At 38.0% G+C, this 20,798-nt stretch overlaps 2 protein-coding genes across 4 annotated transcripts; both read left to right on the forward strand.

The window, feature by feature from the left end:
• The first annotated feature begins 1,371 nt into the window (after nucleotides 1-1,371).
• Nucleotides 1,372-7,061, forward strand: LOC306874869 (uncharacterized protein). Its single transcript, XM_079425160.1, has 13 exons — nucleotides 1,372-1,563; nucleotides 1,642-1,705; nucleotides 1,826-1,898; nucleotides 1,964-1,994; nucleotides 2,078-2,218; nucleotides 5,442-5,573; nucleotides 5,668-5,812; nucleotides 5,925-5,959; nucleotides 6,237-6,284; nucleotides 6,361-6,437; nucleotides 6,523-6,600; nucleotides 6,669-6,782; nucleotides 6,855-7,061. Exons 1-13 carry the CDS (start codon nucleotides 1,468-1,470, stop codon nucleotides 6,988-6,990), a joined length of 1,170 nt encoding a protein of 389 aa, XP_079281286.1. The 5' UTR covers nucleotides 1,372-1,467; the 3' UTR covers nucleotides 6,991-7,061.
• A 2,280-nt stretch (nucleotides 7,062-9,341) lies between these two features.
• camk1ga (calcium/calmodulin-dependent protein kinase IGa) lies at nucleotides 9,342-20,129 on the forward strand. 3 transcript variants are annotated; one of them, XM_079424593.1, is made up of 13 exons: nucleotides 9,342-9,360; nucleotides 10,961-11,073; nucleotides 13,266-13,391; nucleotides 15,690-15,764; nucleotides 15,851-15,989; nucleotides 16,068-16,191; nucleotides 16,277-16,352; nucleotides 16,431-16,543; nucleotides 17,103-17,181; nucleotides 18,157-18,244; nucleotides 18,319-18,626; nucleotides 19,445-19,548; nucleotides 19,631-20,129. In XM_079424593.1, exons 2-12 carry the CDS (start codon nucleotides 10,988-10,990, stop codon nucleotides 19,515-19,517), a joined length of 1,287 nt encoding a protein of 428 aa, XP_079280719.1. In that variant the 5' UTR covers nucleotides 9,342-9,360; nucleotides 10,961-10,987; the 3' UTR covers nucleotides 19,518-19,548; nucleotides 19,631-20,129. The 3 variants fall into 3 exon arrangements, with proteins under 3 accessions (XP_079280719.1, XP_079280720.1, XP_079280718.1); XM_079424594.1 differs by having other exon boundaries at nucleotides 19,634-20,129; XM_079424592.1 differs by lacking the exon at nucleotides 9,342-9,360 and having other exon boundaries at nucleotides 9,932-11,073; nucleotides 19,634-20,129.
• The last annotated feature ends 669 nt before the right edge of the window (nucleotides 20,130-20,798 follow it).

Raw genomic sequence — 20,798 nt, forward strand, 5'->3', positions numbered from 1 at the left:
GTCAGTGGGATGTTTTTGAGGCTCATTGTGTGTTTTGAGAGTCAGTCGTGTTGTATCAGGGCGTGAGGGTCAGTGAGAGATTCTCAAGGGTGCATGCTCTTCCTCTGAGTCGTGTTTGTCTGTCAGGTGGTTTCCTGTCCGTTATGTATATTTCCTCCTCAGCTGAAGGTCGTGACCCTGCGTTCTGTTTAAAATGTTTACTCTCTTTAAGCAAATGCGTGAACCGAACAATCATGTGGATCTCAGGATAACACGCCCATCTGATTGTCATTACACGTGATTGTTTGTGTTAGTATGTGTGTGTGTTATATGATCTTTGCTTGTTTTAAGTGTGTGTGTGTGAATGTGCTCCACAGATGTTGTATGAACAATGCGGTCCCAATCTTTCCATTGTGTGTGTTCTGCACGAGATCCACGTCCCAGCAAGCGGTCCGAGTCTGGATTCTGGCGTTGCTCTCTCCCTTTGCCTCACGCTATATAAGTCAGAGAGCAAAACAAAAGCGTTTAAGGGTTTCAAACAGGATTCGGTCACATGAGATGCTGAAATCTGCCTAATACAGATTAGACTGATCAGCTCTCAAATCATGGGGCCTCGGAGGAGCGCTGAATGAACTGATACAGAACCAAACACATTCATAAACATTGAATCTCAGGAGTCAATGAAGACGGTGCTTAGATTTCTATGAGGTGGTCAACGTTTGATTGTTTTTGTTTTGTATAATTGTGTAATTCGTAATTTTTCAGTGCTTGTACTCTGACTCTGATATGCTCAAACACTAGTCACTGCAAACAGTGAGTTCTGTAGCGTCCTCTCGTGGTCAGATGTGGAAATACACCATGCATTTTACTTTTTAGAATTTCACAAAGGTATAAAATTTAATTATATATATAAAAAATTATTTTATTTAAATTCCTTGTTTTATTATTTACAAAAACAAGATTTAGCATGTTTAAAATAATCTTCAGCTGCTATTTAAAAAACAACAATAATAATAATAAAAAATGTAAACAAACAAATAATAAGAAATATTTTTATTAAACATAAGTGCATTAAATAAGTGCATTTATAAAAAAAATGTATATATAGATACAATACCTTCATTTGAAATTCCAGCTTTATTCAAAAAAATAGTCAGGAAAAAGACTTGAACTGCCGATTTTTTATAAAGATAAATATATAGAAAAAATATAATAATACACATTTTTAATTTAAAAAGTAATTAAAATAAAATTATATACAAATGATAATAATGAAATAATTTGTTTAATTTATCCATATAATTTTTTTTCTCTGCTATCTTGTGACCGATGACCTTTGACCCGTTTAGTCTCACATTTGCTGCTGGGGAATTTAGTTTTGTGTGATGATGGAGTTTGAGACACTGATCTGTGTGTGAGACGCTGTGGTTTGCTGCTGCTCTGGGATCTGTGGGGTTGTGTGTGCTGAGCTGCTTCACATCACCACAGATGATTCCAGATCAGTGTTCAGGCCTGATGAGCGTTAAGAAGATTATGATTGACTCTTTATCTCTGAACGGACTGCATACAAGCGCAGAAGTTACGGTAAGAAGAGCTTCACTCTATATTACAGTAAATGTATTGTTATATTAGTATTGTCTGATGCCAGTGTTGTATCAGCAGATGAATGAATCAGGCCTTGATAATTACACTGGAATACTGGGAGACAGTGACGACAGCGATGACGGTACAAAATACACACGCTTACGAACAAACCATTGATACCATAGTATCATAAAAGCATGTTTTTGGACACTAGCTTAATGCTAAAACACTAACTTTAGCTGGTTGTGTTTGCACTAAACAGATCCAAACTCTAAGAACCTGCTTGTGGCTTCCTGGGAGAGTTTATCCATCATGGACCGACTGGGATTAAAGAGGTAAAGACCCAATGAAACACACACCGTATGCTAATGCTAACGCTAACAGGAAGTGTTTCTTACAGCAGCCTGGAGATGACGGAGGAGGAAGTGGAGGTGAGTCTGTCTGAATGTATGTTAGATGTAGAGCTGAATATCTCCAGATGTCGGTAACATCTGTAAAACACACGTGCACGCAGAACGCGTTTACCCAGATTGCAGTGGGGTTTCACTGTGACCAGTACACGCTGACCCAGCGGCTGCAGGCGGAGCGACACGAGCGCAGCGTCGCAGAGGAGAACCTGCAGAGAGAGCTGAGACAGAGCAGAGAGATGCTGCAGGTACCACAGATACGTCTGAGATAATTGATAGTTTTCAGGCATGTGACCGGCTCGAAGACCTGGAGGGCAAAACATCCATAGAACTGCTGCACAAGCGTGCCCATTTTTCATCTGTTTCCCAGCCGCAAGTATTTAGATCACCTCTCAAAAGAATAAAACAAAGGTATTTCTGAACAAAATGCAAGTTTTGGCCATTTGCAATCCATATTACAATGGTTGTGAGAGCATTGTGAGCGCATTGTGGAATGGTCCAGGTGGGCGTTCCTATAAGGGAGTGACATCACGTGAAAACTATCAATAATGTGGGCTGGGGGAGCGTTGTGTGAGCGTTGTGAGAGTGTTGTGGAATGGTTGTGAGAGCGTTGTGAGAGCGTTGTGAGAGTGTTGTGGAATGGTTGTGAGAGCGTTGTGGAATGGTTGTGAGAGCGTTGTGAGAGTGTTGTGAGAGTGTTGTGAGAGCGTTGTGAGAGTGTTGTGGAATGGTTGTGAGAGCGTTGTGGAATGGAGTGTTGTGGAATGGTTGTGAGAGCGTTGTGAGAGCGTTGTGGAATGATTGCGAGAGCGTTGTGGAATGGCTGTGAGAGCGTTGTTCGAGTGTTGTGGAATGGTTGTGAGAGCGTTGTGAGAGTGTTGTGAGAGCGTTGTGAGAGCGTTGTGGAATGGTTGCGAGAGCATTGTGGAATTGCTGTGAGAGCGTTGTTCGAGAGTTGTGGAATGGTTGTGAGAGCGTTGGGAGAGTGTTGTGGAATGGTTGTGAGAGCGTTGTGGAATGGTTGTGAGAGCATTGTGAGAGTGTTGTGGAATGGTTGTGAGAGCATTGTGGAATGGAGTGTTGTGGAATGGTTGTGAGAGCGTTGTGAGAGCGTTGTGAGAGTGTTGTGGAATGGTTGTGAGAGCGTTGTGGAATGGTTGTGAGAGCGTTGTGGAATGGTTGTGAGAGTGTTGTGAGAGTGTTGTGAGAGTGTTGTGAGAGCGTTGTGAGAGTGTTGTGGAATGGTTGTGAGAGCGTTGTGGAATGGAGTGTTGTGGAATGGTTGTGAGAGCGTTGTGAGAGCGTTGTGGAATGATTGCGAGAGCGTTGTGGAATGGCTGTGAGAGCGTTGTTCGAGTGTTGTGGAATGGTTGTGAGAGCGTTGTGAGTGTTGTGGAATGGTTGTGAGAGCGTTGTGAGAGTGTTGTGAGAGCGTTGTGAGAGCGTTGTGGAATGGTTGCGAGAGCATTGTGGAATTGCTGTGAGAGCGTTGTTCGAGAGTTGTGGAATGGTTGTGAGAGCGTTGGGAGAGTGTTGTGGAATGGTTGTGAGAGCGTTGTGGAATGGTTGTGAGAGCATTGTGAGAGTGTTGTGGAATGGTTGTGAGAGCGTTGTGGAATGGTTGTGAGAGCATTGTGAGAGCGTTGTGGAATGGTTGTGAGAGCGTTATGAGAGTGTTGTGGAATGGTTGTGAGAGCGTTGTGAGAGCGTTGTGGAATGGTTGTGAGAGCGTTGGGAGAGTGTTGTGGAATGGTTGTGAGAGCGTTGTGGAATGGTTGTGAGAGCGTTGTGAGAGAGTTGTGGAATGGTTGTGAGAGCGTTGGGAGAGTGTTGTGGAATGGTTGTGAGAGCGTTGTGGAATGGTTGTGAGAGCATTGTGAGAGCGTTGTGGAATGGTTGTGAGAGCATTATGAGAGTGTTGTGGAATGGTTGTGAGAGCGTTGTGAGAGCGTTGTGGAATGGTTGTGAGAGCGTCGTGCAATCGTTGTGAAAGCATTCTGAGAGCGTTAGAGTCAAGTCACCTTTATTTATATATAGCGCTTTTTACAATGCAAATTGTGTCAAAGCAACTGCACAATATCAAAAAGGAAAATAATGTGTCAATAATTTTAAATAGTGTCTTTGCAATCAGGTCGACGAAGAGTGTTATGAGAGAGTTGTGGAATGGTTGTGAGAGTGTTCGGAAGCAAAAAAATATGTGGGTGGGTCCAACACAGTGTAAGTGTAACTGTAATTCAGTGCTGCAACAAAAGCCCTATTCAGACGGGACTAGTTTTTCAGGGGGTCATTAGATAAATTTGTGTTTCACAGATGTACTTTGTGATTTTAATCCCATCCAAATCTGCTATGTCTGTGTTTTTCTCACACAACCTCTGTAATAATCCCAGAGCAAATGGTTGTGGGAGCATTGTGAGAGCATTGTGGGATGGTTAGGGGAGCATTGTGTGAGTGTTGTGGAATGGTTGTTGGAACATTGTGGGAGGGTTGTGAGAGTGTTGTGGAATGGTTGTTGGAACATTGTGGGAGGGTTGTGAGAGTGTTGTGGAATGGTTGTTGGAACATTGTGGGAGGGTTGTGTGAGTGTTGTGGAATGGTTGTTGGAATGTTGTGAGAGCATTGTGGGATGGTTGTGGGAGCACTGTGTGTTGTGGGATGATTTTTAGAACGTTGTGAGAGCATTGTGGATTAGTTGTGGGAGTGTTGTGGAATGGTTGTGGGTACATTGTGAGTGCATTTTGGGTACATTGTAAGAGGGTTGTGACAAGGTTGTGGGGGATTATGGGGCTGCATTGTGAGGGGGTTGTGAAAGGGTTTTGGGACATTTTTTAGTGGGTTTTAAAGGCATTTTGGGCACATTGTGAGAGGGTTGTGACAAAGTTGTGAGGGCATTGTGGGAAATTAAGAAAGAGTTGTTGAAGTATTGAGAAGGATTTTTGAATTTTTTTTAGAGCTTTGTCAGAGGGTTGTGGGGATGTTGTGAGAAAGTTATTGGAGCGTTATTGGAGTGTTGTGTTGTGGGACATATTATGGTGCATTGTGAGAGGGTTGACAGCATTTTGAGAGTGTTGTAGATTATTATTGGAGAATAGTGAGAGGGCTGTGGAATAATTGTAAGAACGTTATCGGACAGTTATGGGGCGTTTCGAGTGTTTTGGGAGAGCATTGTAGGATAATTTTTAGAGTGCTATGAGAAGGTTGATAGAGCATTGTGAGAGAGTTGTGGTGACGTTGTGGGAGCATATTGAGGGCATTTTGGGTACATTGTGAGAAGGTTGTGAAGGCGTTGTGGGGGATTATGTGAGAACTGTGAGGAAGTTGTTTTTAAACTTGTTATGAGAGGGTTCTGGACATATTGCAAGAGCGTAGTAAAGGGGTACATTTTCAGAGGGTTGTGAGGGCATTGTGGGAGTGTTGTGGGGACATTGTCAAAGGGTTATAAGAGTGTTGTGAAGGGTTTGTGTCATCTTGCAGGTGTTGTATGAGCGCCTACATGAGGTGGACAGCAAAAAGATGGTGCAGCAGATGGAGAACAACCTGCAGATGCTTGAAAGCAACATGGACAATGTCCTCAAAACAGCAGAGATGCTCGGAGCTGCACACCAGGTACCTTACAAAATCAAACACCTCAAACCAGAGATGTCACACCACAGACATTGCACTGAGCCTTTCAATAACTATCGTGTTTTGCATGCATCAGGAAGCACGTGTCAGTAATGCAGTAGAGCTGATGTCAGTGCATGTGGAGCATCTCAAGAGACGTCATGCTATAGAGAGCGAGGAGATGCTGGAGGTCAGAAAGCTGCTGCACAGGAGGAAGGGCCGATTACACAGTGACTCCACAGGTGAGTGCTGCCCCTAGTGGCCTGGAGGACATCTGAGAATCACATCCCAGTAATTAAATAAATCTGTACTCTTATATATTAAGACTTATATATTAGACTTTTCCTCAAACAGATGACCGAGACCTGTTCAGATATTCATCACAACAGGTAACTGACCATAAATTAACTTTTAGACTCATATCTGTATCTCAATACAGATATGAGGGTTAGTTGGCCAAAATATGAAAACTGTCATTATTTACTCACCTTCATGTCATTTCAAACCCCTTTTTGCAGCATTATGCCGCTCTTTTCCATAATATGACAGTTCAAAGCTATTTTGGAACTTAATAGATGTGGTCACTATGAACTTTCATTATTGTTATTGTTGTATGATTTTGAAATATATTTAACCATCAATAACAGCTTGTGTTTCATGATGTAGCCGATACGTCGCAGGGTCAGCATCACCTTCCTCCCGACTCAATCTGAGGTAAGCATTTCTGGATCAGTTTTCAGTTTGGCATCTCAATGTTTTCATGAGTCTTTATGGGGTTTTATCTCTGCAGTTGAAGCATCTAGAGGCTTCGTTTCTGGAGAACTGCAAAACCAGTGCGGACGCAAAGAAGCTACAAGCAGACAGGGGGTAAAACCACACGTTCTTCAGTTTGAGAGTAGCTAAAACTTCATTCAACCAGAAAGACTGACTGTTTCCTGTGTGCATCTCTCAGACAGGAAGTAGTTCCAGCAGATTCTCCCGTGAGCAGTCTAAACCAAGACGATGATGTTGACAGCAGTGTGTTTCAAAGGTAAAACGCAAGCAGTACTCTTGAGATTTATTCACATACTACATGTGACCAAACTTTGCATTCGCCAGTGCAACACAAATCACGTCGCTGCGCCGTCGCCGTCGGTATTCTCCAATCAAACCCACAGGAAGTTCATTTGAGGGGGAGGAGTCAGAACAAGGGGAGGAGTCCAACCCTGAGCAGTATGTTTACATGTATTCATCATAATGTATGCGCATAAATAATACAGTTGACATGCTGTGTGATGTTTGCAGATGTCTTGCAACACAACGGCGCCCCCTGTTGTCCTGGAGGTCTACATGTGGCTGGATCGTCAGAATAATGTTGCTTGTGTTTGGTCTGATGGTGCTGATGGCGGCTTTTTTATATGTAGTCATGAGTGTTTTATGAATCCCTGATGGTTTATTGTGGTTATTTGATCTTATAGGACTAGTTTAGCTAAAAATAAACATTCTGTCAAAACTGAATCATGAATTAATAGCTGTTTTTTTTTTTGAGTGGGTTGAGTGTAATTGACTGGGTTTCCACCAAGTAGCAGTAGTGAGTTACTTACTCATTCACTCATTACTGAGCACCGAAGATGAACTTTACTGGATTACAATGTTAAATTCACTGTAACCTTTGTGAATGTGGCTGCACACGTCTGTCCTGAACACAATACAAACAGATCAGCATTAAATATTCTGATTTAATACAGCTTGAACGTGCTTGTTTTTCCTGAAACAGGTGCAAAGCCATGGCAACAGATTAATGAGAACTAACTAAATTCAGAGAAACAATGAGAAGCTTCAAAACCGAACGGTTCACGATTCAGCAGGTGTTGCTCATTTCACGCTGCTTTATTTGGATTGTTCTGGGAATGAATGCACTGGACATCTCACTGGGAGATATTAATATTCAATTACGGAGCTTAATGCAGTTTATGAATCAAAAACATGTCCATATAATTAAATAATATAGTCAAATGAATGTTATCTGGGTTAGATTAAACTTTCATCCTCATTCTGCTGAAATTATATCAACGCACACAGGCTTCTTGGAATAAACGACCGCTTCTGTTTCCTGTCCTGTGAATTTTAGGGCATCTTAAACCCGCTCACATCCTGCTGCGTAGCCGATCACAGAAATGAGATCAGGAATTAACCAGATTAAACCCACTCACAGGAACTGAAATTAAACTAACATCTGCTGTTGATAAAGACACTGATTCTTATCTTAAAGATAAATAATTATCAATTAATCTATAATCAATGTGCATGACAGAAAATAATGCAAATAAACAGAGTGAATTTATAAGAATAATTAAATAATAATAATTATTTTTAATAGTTATATTACATTTATATAATATTATTTGTACATTAAATAATTCAGATATTTTCAAAAGCAAAGTACTGATGCAGAGTTCATTATCTGTAAGATAAATATTTATTAGTAAACGTTTTGATTTCATGGTTTTATAAAGTTTTTTTAAGTCTTCAAGACTTCATAATCAACATTTGTGTCTTTGAAAAACAATGCGCATTACTAAAAAATAATGCAAAATTGTTTAATTTACATTAAATATGTAATATATTATACAATATTATTTGCTTATAAAATACATTAACTGTCTACCAGAATATATGAAGTAGGCTACTGAATGAAGATAAATAAATCTCACATTCATTCATTTTTTTAATTAATAATATTATTATACATCATTTTAGGTCATTGTAATAACTGGTATAATTAAAATATATATATAAACATTTATACGTATATCATTTGTCCAGCAATAAGCAGATTTTTGTGTTATGTGAGTATCATTACTATAAGCTCATGTAATATTACTGCAGATGATCTGTAATGATGGTAGCTGTATCATGATGAGATAAAGTGTAAGACAGAAGATCTGATGATGTAACGCAGGCTAACGGATGGGCCACGTGCCGAGACTCACTGCCAACACACACGGCTCATGCAGCTTCATGTGCTTCACTAACACTCTGAGTGTGCAGATCTGACACTTTACAGCGTACAGAATCATCAGATCTAACAGATATCAGCAGACTATCAGACAGTGAGTGGATGTGAATGACTGCAGGGTGACAGACTCAACAAACACAGGATAAACTCATGCATGATGCAAAACTATATTAGATTGTGATCACTGAACTGATTCACACACACACACACATACACACAAAAATAAAATAAATAAATATATATATATATACACTTAAAAAAAACATGCCTGCATGTTAAATAAAGTAACTAAAGCAATATAAATGTTAACTATTTAGTAATAGTAACTAAATGCAATATATATATATATATTGCATTTTAGCATATTTTAGCATAGGCTACATATTTTATTGCAATTTTCATTACATTTAAGTCTTAAAACTGTTCAAGAACTCTTTATCTAACAAACAGTTGTGACTCAACAGTCTCATCTCCCTCATAAAACACAAATATTACATAAAAAAAGCACTGTTTACACTATTTATTTGTAAGAGTATTGAGATTCACATCGGTGAATACGTGAAGTTCCTCACAAAATTAATACGCATTTGTTTTTTCATCATTAAAGTACAAGTTAGCACATTTAACATCAGATATCAGGTCCGAGCCTCTTATACTTTATACTGCAGTGTTTGCGAGGGAAGGCTGTTCTGATTGGCTCTCAGGTGATCGCCTCGGCCCCGCCCCCCGCTCGCGCTCGCGCTCCAGAGCAGGTAGATGCTCGTGAGCTCCTCACTCTGCTGTCAGCTCCAGGTAAGACACAGCATCTTCATTTTCATTAATTACCGCCACTAATCTGCAGACATTTCACTAGAGAGTTCATTATGCTTGCTTTCATTTATTGTAGCAGCGTAAAACAAAAGTTGTTCAAGTTTAGTTTTTTCTAAACTCAATTTTTTAACTGTAAATGCTGCCTGATGTCAATAATTTGACCTTAAATGATAAAAAGAAAGACATTAAAATACGAAAGATAAATGTAAATGAAACCCTGGAGCACAAAACCAGTCATGAGGGTCAATTTTATGAAATTGAGATTTATACATCATCTGAAGCGCTGAATAAATAATCTTTCCATTGATGTATGGTTTGTTATGATAGGACAATATTTGTCTGAGATACAACTATTAGAAAATCTGGAATCTGAGGGAGCAACAAAATCTAAATATTGAGAAAATCTCCTTTAAAGTTGTTCAAATGAAGTTCTTAGCAATGCATATTACTAATCAAAAATTAAGTTTTGATATATTTATGTATATTAATGTACTAAATATCTTGATGGAACATGATCTTAATATCCTAATGATTTTTGTCATAAAAGAGAAATGTATAATTTTGATCCATACAATGTATTGTTGGCTATTTCTACAAATATACCTGTGTTACTGATGACTGCTGTTGTGCTGCAGGGTCTCATATAAATGAAAAGTGCATGCAATAAAGTTTAGTACTATTCGTAACTGTTTAACGTTGTATAATGTAATAATGTTTATTAATATTATCAAGTAAAGTTATTGTGAAATTGGTAGCACTCTACAGTAATGTCTCATTAGTTAACATTAGTTCATTAATTAGTTACACTGTAAAAACAAGTTGTAAATAAAACAAGAAAATACTGTTTCAGTTTTGCTACTTCAAAATTTCATGTTAATTTAATTGCCTGCCGTTTCTTTGTAATAAATTTAACTGAAAACTATGCCATTTCTTTTCAGTGTAACATGAACTGACAACGAGCAAATATATACAGTATATATATATATATCTACAGTCAAAGCAAAAATGATTCAGACACCAGATATAGTTTTTACTAGTGGGTGCAGGACACTATCGTTCATTTATCTAAAGTAAACTGTGACATATTATACCCAATACTTATTCATACAGTGGACGAGCAGTAAAACTGAGAAAACAACATTTAGATTTGACACTTTGACCTGACCTGAGAAATGTTGGTGTCTGAATAATTTTAGATTTGACTGTATGTAAATTAATCTTTGTTACTGTTAGTTACACTGACATAATGGTGAGCAGAAAAAATAAATAAAATAAATGAATTAGCATCATTGAATCAAGCCAAATACTACATTTGAATGTGTTTAAGTGCAGTTTCAGTGTAGTATAAATCTAATGTTTAGTTCAAATGTTCGATGAGTTGTTCTGGTGGTCTGTGGTTTTGCTCCAGATCTCAGTGTGAGAGTTAATGCACAAAGGTCAGAGATCAAAACTCACGTTCATTAGTGCCACATACACGCTTATATAAGAGTAAAGTCACACTTCTGAAGGATTGCGAGCATGAACAAACACACATGTGATATTTATGTAAGACTCATTGTGAATGAACATGTGTTTGCTGCAGGAATCAGTTTGTGAAGCTTGAGCCGCGATGGGTCGCAAGGAGATCGACTGCAGCTGGAAGAAAATCACCAACAACATCAAGGATGTCTTCGACTTCAAAGAAGTTCTGGGGTCGTAAGTATGGAGCGTTTTCTTTCTGAAACGTTCTGCCTGTGTGCTGAGTCAGAAATCAGTGCAGCGCTCCTGAAGGTGTCTTTGCCAGCTCGAGCGCTATTACAGGATCAGCAGCTTTATCTCTCAGAGGAGACACATGTGTTCCACAGCAGTGCTAATCTGAGCCTGAGACACAGATTAACGGATTGAGGGCCAGGGGACATTTTTATCAATGAAGCCCTTCATCCTCTTTTTCTTATTGAGAGACACCTGGAGGAACCGTTTAGCAAATATACATAATATTATTTAGCATTATTCAGCATTGTGAAGCTTCATGAAGCATTATGAGATGTTATAAAGCCTTACGAAGTCTTCTGAAATGTTATGAAGCTGTGAGAGGGACTATTATCTCTTACGACAGTTTATGAAGCGTTATAAGGTGTTATGAAGCTTAATAAATTGTAATAAGGCAAGGGAACTGAAAGGGAGGCATTGTGAAGTGTTACAATGTAAAACGTTATGAAGCATTATGAGATGTTCAATAGGCATTATTATGACTTACGACACTTTATGAAGGTTTGTGAGGTGCTATGAAGCTTTATGAAATTTAATGAAGCTTTATGGAGCTGTATGTGTTAAGGCATTAATGAACCATTATATGAGGAATTGTGCAGTTTTATGAGCCATTATGAGGAGTTATGAAGTGTTATGAAGCATTATAAAGTGTTGATGAATTTTAAATGAATACACATTAAGCTCTTATGACACTTTATGAAGCATTATGAGGTGTTATGAAACTTTAAGAGGCGCCGTAAGCTCTTACAACTCTTTAATAAAGGTTATGAAGCATTATGGGGCACTATAAGAGGTTAGGACGCTTTGTAAGGCTGTACTGAACTATTATGTGCAGTAAAATGGATCTTTATGAAGGGATATGAAGCATTTTAAAGTGTGAGTTGTTATGAGGCTTTATGGATCTCTAAGTGTTAGGAAGATTTATAAGGCGTAACGAACAATTATGAGGCAGTTCTGTGAAGGTTTATGAAGCTTTATAGTTGTTATTAATCATTATAAAGTCTTCCAATGAAGCTATGCTATGAAGCTTTAAGAGACAATACAAGTTCAGATGATATTTTATGCAGGGTTATGAAGCATCGTGAGGTCTTATGAGGCATTATAACGCTTTAGGAAGCTTCATCAGACATACTGGACCACTATGAAGCATTATAAAGTGTTATGAGACTTTATGAAGCCTCATAAACTCTAATGAAGTGTTATTAGAAGTATTATGAGGTGCTGCTAAATAATCTGGAGTATTATGAAGGCAGTGTAAGGTGTTACAAAGCTTTGCGAGGCATACTAGAGAAGAATTAAGAGGTATTATACAGCTATATTAGACATTATGAGTCATGAAATGGTTTGAGTTATCTGTAAGTTGATATAGTGGTTTGTTGACCGTGTCAGCACTAGCGCATATTCTCTTTCCCGTTTTGGCACCTGCTAATCTTCATCTGCAGGTGAATGAGACACAGACATCAGAGAACATCCTGACACTAGTCAATTAAAGGATTACTGAGGGGTGAATGTACATGGCTTTACCAGTGACATATTTGCCTCCAAAAGAGAACTAAATCTGACGAATCTTTGCTAATTGTGCTAAATTTATAGACTGCTTCCTGTAAATTATGGAGGAATTTTTCATAACTTCTAGAATGAGTACCAGAATTGGATTCTGTACACATTCATGTTGATTACAGTACAAGGTACATGGCAAGGTCTGACTGACTCACATAATCACCCAATCATCAATTAATTGATAACTAATGTGATAAACTTTGCTGTTGGGGTATGCGTTCACACATAGATGGTTGAAAAGTTGCCAAACATGGTGAGAACATGTTACTTGGTGGTTTCTAGGCTGTTCTGGATTAAAGGGTAATCAGTCATGAGGGGCGGCACCGGGTTCCTTATATAACGCACAGTAATCCTCCTCCTAGGACGGTTATTCATGGGACAGGTGGGTTCAAGTCTTCACTGTAACAGACTGGACTCACACAGCACGGCCTTGTGCAGGCGGATTAGTGCTGATCTCAATGCAATGAACTTAAAGCTCACTGGGAGTCCAGCATTTAGAGCTTCACATACTGCAGAACAGATTGTGTTGTTGTTTATGTGGTTAAAATGTTCATCTCCTTCTAACTGTGTTTCTGCAGGGGCTCGTTTTCTGAGGTTTACCTGGTGCGAGAGAGAAAGACGGGGAACTTCTACGCCCTGAAGTGTGTCAAGAAGAAACAGCTGCACCATTCCAACCTCGAGAACGAGATCAAAGTGCTGAAGAGGTACGAGAAAAAGCAAGACACAAACACCACAGACCAGTATCAGACCATAAACATCACAGCCCACTAATATAAACACTTAGATCACAAATCTAATCACCACAGATCATTTTCACAGACACTACAGACCATAAACATGACAAAAACATGAACATGAAAACCACAGACCAATATCACCAACATTTCAAACTGCTAATATATCACAAATATAATTATCTCAGACCATAAACACCACAGACCAATATCACATGCACTACAGACCATTAATATCACAGTCCACTTAGTCCACGAAAATAAGCATCACGGGTTATTTTAACAGACAACACAGGCCGTAAACAACACAGACTAATAATATAATCACTGCAGACCCATATCGCCATCATTACAGACCATAAACATCACAGACGACAAACATAAACACCATCTCTCATTATCTCAAAGCTCACACATACACATGATAGCTAGAACTGGGTTTTGACACAAATTTCATGATTCGATTCGATTCTGACTCAAGCTTTTGGTTCAATTTCCGTTTCTTTTAGATTCAATTCAATAATGATGAGTCTAGATATATATCAGGTACAGTACGTCAAATATTCTCAACGAAAAACAAATCTCAACTTATGCTGTAAAATATACATAAGAGTCAGTTGGCACTACGTTACTCTAATATTGAAGGTTAAAATGAACTGACTTGTATACAAGCACTTAAATTACACTCAATGAAGTTTTTATAATAATAAAGTTACAATTACATATTTATATTTCTACTCCAATTCATTTTTTGACATATAAACATTTAAATGATGGCTGTCGTAAAACATGACAGATTTATTCAAACATAAATGAAACATTGATGAACAGTAAAAATTATGAATATTTTATATGGTGCATATATTTAGCAAAATTCTCCTCTCTAGAGTTAATTTCTCTAGCTGACTAACGAGTTTATGGTCACAGAATATGTTTTTTCTGAGGTAAATATGATGTTACGTGACATATTGTTTGCAAGGTGTTATATTGACATCTTTTCGCCGTTGAAACACTGATTGAGCGATTCATGATACAGCATACTGATTTAGGTAAGTTGAACTCTTTCTTTTAACATACCTTCGCATGTTCATTCATGTTTATTTTGTGCTGTAACTTGTAATAAAGCGGAGGAGATGATCACGGTACTTGTTGGAATACTGTAATAAAATGGTAAGAATTTGAAATCTGAGAATTTGTTTCATATCAAAAGTAACAAGCACAAAGCTTATTGTGATTTATTGGATGGGAGGCACGCTACAATGTTTCGTTCATTAACTGAAAACAGGCTAGACTAATCGATTCTTGGGATTTAAGAATCAATATTGTCTCGTAAAAATGAGAATCGATTAAAATCAAGAAATCAATCTTTTTTACTCAACCCTAATGATAGCCCTTAAACATGTCTTACATGCCATAAACACCACAGACCATAAACGCTACAGACCATAAACTCTACAGACCATAAACACCACAGACCATAAACTCTACAGACCATAAACACCACAGACCATAAACACCACAGACCATAAACACCACAGACCATAAACACCACAGACCATAAACTCTACAGACCATAAACACCACAGACCATAAACACCACAGACCATAAACTCTACAGACCATAAACTCTACAGACCATAAACACCACAGACCATAAACTCTACAGACCATAAACACCACAGACCATAAACACCACAGACCATAAACTCTACAGACCATAAACACCACAGACCATAAACACCACAGACCATAAACTCTACAGACCATAAACACCACAGACCATAAACACCACAGACCATAAACTCTACAGACCATAAACACCACAGACCATAAACACCACAGACCATAAACACCACAGACCATAAACTCTACAGACCATAAACACCACAGACCATAAACACCACAGACCATAAACACCACAGACCATAAACTCTACAGACCATAAACACCACAGACCATAAACTCTACAGACCATAAACACCACAGACCATAAACACCACAGACCATAAACACCACAGACCATAAACTCTACAGACCATAAACACCACAGACCATAAACTCTACAGACCATAAACTCTACAGACCATAAACACCACAGACCATAAACACCACAGACCATAAACTCTACAGACATTCGCGCAAACACCTTCGACTTCACAATGTGCACCACAGACAACAACCCGTAAAATAACTGACAAAACACTACAAACCAGCACCAAACAACACATTCTGGATTCTTCTAAGTATCTCTGTGTCTCTGTGTTTCAGGATAAAGCATGATAATGTGGTGGCACTGGAAGATTTCTATGAAACCAGAACGCACTATTACCTGGTCATGGAGCTGTACGTCTTTGATCATGCCTGAAATACACACGCAAACACAATCCCACATCTTTTTAAGCATCGTTTTAATGTGTTTTTGTGCAAAGGGTGTCAGGCGGAGAGCTCTTCGACCGTATTCTGGATCGAGGTGTTTACACGGAAAAAGACGCCAGCTATGTGATCAAACAGGTCCTGGAGGCCGTTTCCTACCTGCATCAGAACAGCATCGTCCACAGAGACCTGAAGGTAAGAGAGAAGATGATCTCTTAACGTTTGAGTGTTTAACGAAACGTCATTAACGTCCGTGGTTTTGTCCGTCTGTAGCCTGAGAACCTGCTGTACTACAGTCCAGACGAGAATGCCAAGATCATGATCAGTGACTTCGGTCTGTCCAAGATGGCCGATCACGGCGTGATGTCCACAGCCTGTGGAACACCAGGATATGTTGGTACGAATGTTTTTATGCAATCATATTTCAATGAAATTTCCGTTAGCTTGCTTATAATGTTCATGATTCTGGTGTTTGTCCTCAGCTCCGGAGGTTCTGGGTCAGAAACCGTACAGTAAGGCTGTGGACTGCTGGTCGATCGGCGTCATAACCTACATCTTGTGAGTCTGGGCTCATGTAGACTCTTCTGAGAGCCATTCAGTTGTGTTTTTCCTTCAATATCTTATGTGTTTGTTTAGGTTGAGTGGCTACCCGCCGTTTTATGAGGAGAATGAAACGCGCCTGTTCTCCAAAATCATGAAGGCAGAATATGCCTTCCACTCGCCGTACTGGGACGACATCTCTGAGTCAGGTACGCAGACACTTTACAGATGCTGGAGCCTCATAAACATGAAGTGACTTTACTGCCACCTGCAGGCCATCAGATGTATTACAACATCAACTCCTATAGAGATTATTCAGGCATAGATCTTTTTCTCCCCATGTGAATAATTGTGATTAAACTCTATTTACTTTTGTCAGTTCAGATCAGTTAAATTCATTCAGCTGTCCATTTTGGTGAATCAATTCATAACTCTGATTAATCGATTCATAACTGATACCAAAGAATAATTTAATACATTTGATGTGGTGATTGATTTAATTGATTCAGCAAAGCGAATTAATTGATTTAGTGAACAGATACTATTGATTCGGTGAATCGTTTCAACTGATTCAGTGGATCTGTTCTCTTGATTCAGTGAATAGACTCACTTGATCCACTATTCGATTCATGACTGATTCAGATTACTGCCACCTGGAGGCCATCAGCTGTATTACAACATAAACTCCTATAGAGATTATTCAGGCATAGATATTTTTTTCCCTGTGAATAATTGTGATTAAACTCTCTTTTCTTTTGATTTCTGCAGCGAAGGACTTCATAAGACACATGCTGGAGAAAAACCCTAACAAACGCTTCACCACCGAACAAGCGCTCAGTCATCCATGGTGAGAAACCAATCTCAGTACTGTTTTACATTCAGAGTCATGAATAAACAGGAACAAAAATTTTTCAGAAATAAAGTGAATCATGGAAAAAAATAGACTAAACTTAATGTTCAAATAATGGTTAAATAACCTGATTTATTAATAAACATACTAAAGAGTTACCATATTAACCATATTAATATAATCGAACATAACGAATCATGAATAAGCATGTTTATTTTAAAATATGCTGATTCATGAAAAAAAAACTAATGCATAAAGCATGCATATTCATAAATGAGTATATTAACTGAGCATTTTTTAAACAGACGCAAAAAATAACATACATATGATAAATAAACATACTTATGCATAAACAAACTAATGCATAAACATGCGTTTTTATATAAATACACTGTTTTAGGAATAAAAAATAATTTTGAAATAAGCATGTTGGTTTATGAATTCATTAATTCATGAAAAACATACTTATCCATGAATAAACAAACAAACATGCCAATACATAAATAAATATACTGATACATAAATAAATATTCAGATTTATGAATAAACACTGGTCAATGAAAAAACGGTATGATGAATCAACATACTTTTTAATTAATAAAGCATAAAACATGCAGATTCATTAATTAAATAAGCATGTTAAATATGTATACATTTGTTTATTATTTAATAAGTATGATTATTCATTAAACTTATGTTTTTTAATTAATCAGTGTTTATTTATTAAACATGCCAATTCACAAACAAGTATACAGTTTTATGAATAACCATTAATTTTCAAGTATGGTGATTCATGAATAAACATAAGCCATGATGAATCAACATACTTATGCATGAATGAACAAACATACATTCTTATTCATAAATAAATTACTTTTCCTAAACTAACGCATAAAAACATGCAGATTGATAAATAAGTGTTCTGAATACGCTGGTTGATGAGTGAATGAAATTTCTGGTCTGTCTGTGCAGGATCATTGGAGACACGGCGCACAATGACAATATCATTCAGTCCGTCTGTGAACAGATGCAGAAGAACTTTGCCAAATCCAAATGGAAGGTGAGAGAGGGCAGATCACATATTTTCTCATATGAATGCTTCAGGATGTCTCATTGACGTTGTGTGTGTTTCAGCGGGTCATTAATGTGACGGTTGCAGTCAATCACATGCGGCGGCTGCAGCTGGCCCACGCTGACCCTCCGGCCCCGGCCCCGCTCATCCAGGTGCTGGACGTCTCGTCTCCCGGCCCGCCCCCCCACGAGCTGGACACCAATGGGAACCCCTCGTGCAGTCACATGACCCTGTCGCCTCAAGCTGATGTCAGCAGGGGGCGGGGCCCGCTCAAGGCCTGCAACAGCGAGCCGATGCACGCGCTGGTCATCTGTGAGACGGGGCAACACGTGTATCGCTCCGAGTCCGACCTGCCCTGCGCCGCCAACAGGTGCAAACCAAATTCAATCAGACTATCAATACATTTCCATTTTTAATTACATATATTTGTAATTGAGTCCGTCCAACATTTCAATGAGCCGGTAGCAATTGCAATTATTTCATGTTCTAAATTCAAGAGATGTTTTATTCAATTTGATTTCAAATTGTTTTTAAATTTAAACTTCAGTTGTGAAAACGATGTTTGAGTTGATCAGTTTGATTCATTCAGCTGTCCATTTTAGTGAACAAATTCACAACTCTGATTAATCGATTCATCACCGATACCAAATAATCATTTCATACATTTGATTCAGTGATTGATTTAATTGATTCAACGAATTGAATGAATTGATTTAGTGAACAAATCCTATGGACTTGGTGAATCGATTCAATCGAGCCAGTGAATCTGTTCTCTTGATTCATTGTATCAACTCACTATTCGATTCACTTGACTCAGCGAGTCGATTCATGACTGATTCAGTGAGTCGATTCATAACTCTGATTCAATGATTAGTTTGCATCATCACTCAAAAATGTTCACTGAAGTCTCCTTGTGGCAATATTTCGTGTTTTTACTGTAGATGGTTAAATGCAACAAAAACTATTAATACAAATTCCTGTTTTCAAATATATTGCAATTTATTGCTTATAATTAATGGAAAATACATTGATATTTCATATATAGATTTATATTATATAAATATTAATTTAGAAATGCTTTTATAAGTAATATTTACTATTAAATATTTGGTTGAAGTTAAAAGTTAATTTCATTGTAAATATGTCAGTATTTCAAATAAAATGATTTTATTTCTGTGTGTGTTTCAGATCGGACAGTGTGACATGTTGCACAGATGGGCGGGGCCAGCCCCTGCAGACCGGGGTTTGCTCTGTGATGTAATGGTCTGATTGACAGCTGTCAGTCAAATGAAGTGAGTAGGGCCCAGGTCGTCGCTTTGAGCGTCTCTTGACAGTAAAGGTGTGTGACGTCTCGTCCTCTGTGTCTCTCCTCAGCAGTCCTGCGCTTGTAGGATGATCAAGTGTGTTTTTCACGGACGTTTCGGGATCCGTCGCAAGCCGAGTGCCAATCACACACACATCTGCATCTCAAATCTTCAGCTCTCACTAAAGAAAGTGTCGTTTCGAGGAGATTGAGAATGTCATTTCTCTCAGGAATTCAGGATGAGGCAGATTTACTGTATTATTATCCGTATATTCATGTACGATAGTCGTGTTTGGGCCGATGGCGGTGCATCATGGGAAGGACGGATCACATGTGCCACTGTTTTACTGTGAACGGCAGAACGGTGTTGTTAAGCTAAATTAAGCTAAGTACTGTATTTAAATCTTATTTTCTTATTTTAAACTTGCTGTTTATTTCTCTCTGTTTTATATATGAATATAAGATGATTGTATCTGTTATTTAGGGGCTTATTACATGCCCTGCTGTAATCCATAAACACGCTGCTGTATGTCTGTATTAAAAAACATCAAATAAATGATTTACACACCAACATAATATCCTTACCTTCAGACGTTGGCTGTCTCCGGTATGCATATTTTTTTGTGTGCACAAAATACCTACTAAATTTCTCTAAAAGTGCAGTACTCTGTTGATATTTACACAAACCTAGATTAAAATATGAAATGTAATAAATATATAAAATATATACATAGTTTTATTTAAATTTTAGGTAAAGTTTAATCCTTACCTATGTGCTTTTATTTTCTATTTAGCTTTAATTTATTTTAGTGTTATTTACACACTTTTAGTGAACAGATCTTACTGATTCAGTGAATTGAATCAATCGAGTCAGCGAATCAGTTCAACAAATCGGTTCACTTATTTCAGTGAATCGACTCACTCCATTCACTATTTGATTCAGCGAGTTGTTTCAAGACTGATTCAGCTATTTGATTCATGACTCATTCATTGAGTCAATTCATAACTGATTCAGTGATTCATTTGCATCGCCAATCAAAAATGTTCACTGAATTTCCATGTAGCATGTTTTTAAATGATTTAATGAAAAAAGCTAATTGATATCGCTGTTTTAAACTATATCGCAATGTATTGCTTTTAATGACTAGAAAATATTTTTATTTTAAATATTTATCTAAATATGTATTTAAAAATGCTTTAGAAATTAAAATTATACAGTTTTTTTTACTTAATACCAGG

This window comes from Barbus barbus (assembly GCF_936440315.1).
Source record: "Barbus barbus genome assembly, chromosome: 9".
NCBI lineage: Eukaryota > Metazoa > Chordata > Actinopteri > Cypriniformes > Cyprinidae > Barbus > Barbus barbus.

What these genes read in the sequence shown, in the direction of transcription:
- LOC306874869 (XM_079425160.1), top strand. Translation starts at nt 1,468, where the DNA reads ATGATTCCAGATCAGTGTTCAGGCCTGATGAGCGTTAAGAAGATTATG. An exon ending in GACCGACTGGGATTAAAGAG is followed by an intron (nt 1,899 to 1,963) that starts GTAAAGACCCAA and finishes TGTTTCTTACAG; the next exon opens with CAGCCTGGAGATGACGGAGG. An exon ending in AAGCTACAAGCAGACAGGGG is followed by an intron (nt 6,438 to 6,522) that starts GTAAAACCACAC and finishes TGCATCTCTCAG; the next exon opens with ACAGGAAGTAGTTCCAGCAG.
- camk1ga (XM_079424593.1), top strand. Translation starts at nt 10,988, where the DNA reads ATGGGTCGCAAGGAGATCGACTGCAGCTGGAAGAAAATCACCAACAAC. An exon ending in GGCGTCATAACCTACATCTT is followed by an intron (nt 16,353 to 16,430) that starts GTGAGTCTGGGC and finishes GTGTTTGTTTAG; the next exon opens with GTTGAGTGGCTACCCGCCGT. An exon ending in GGACGACATCTCTGAGTCAG is followed by an intron (nt 16,544 to 17,102) that starts GTACGCAGACAC and finishes TGATTTCTGCAG; the next exon opens with CGAAGGACTTCATAAGACAC.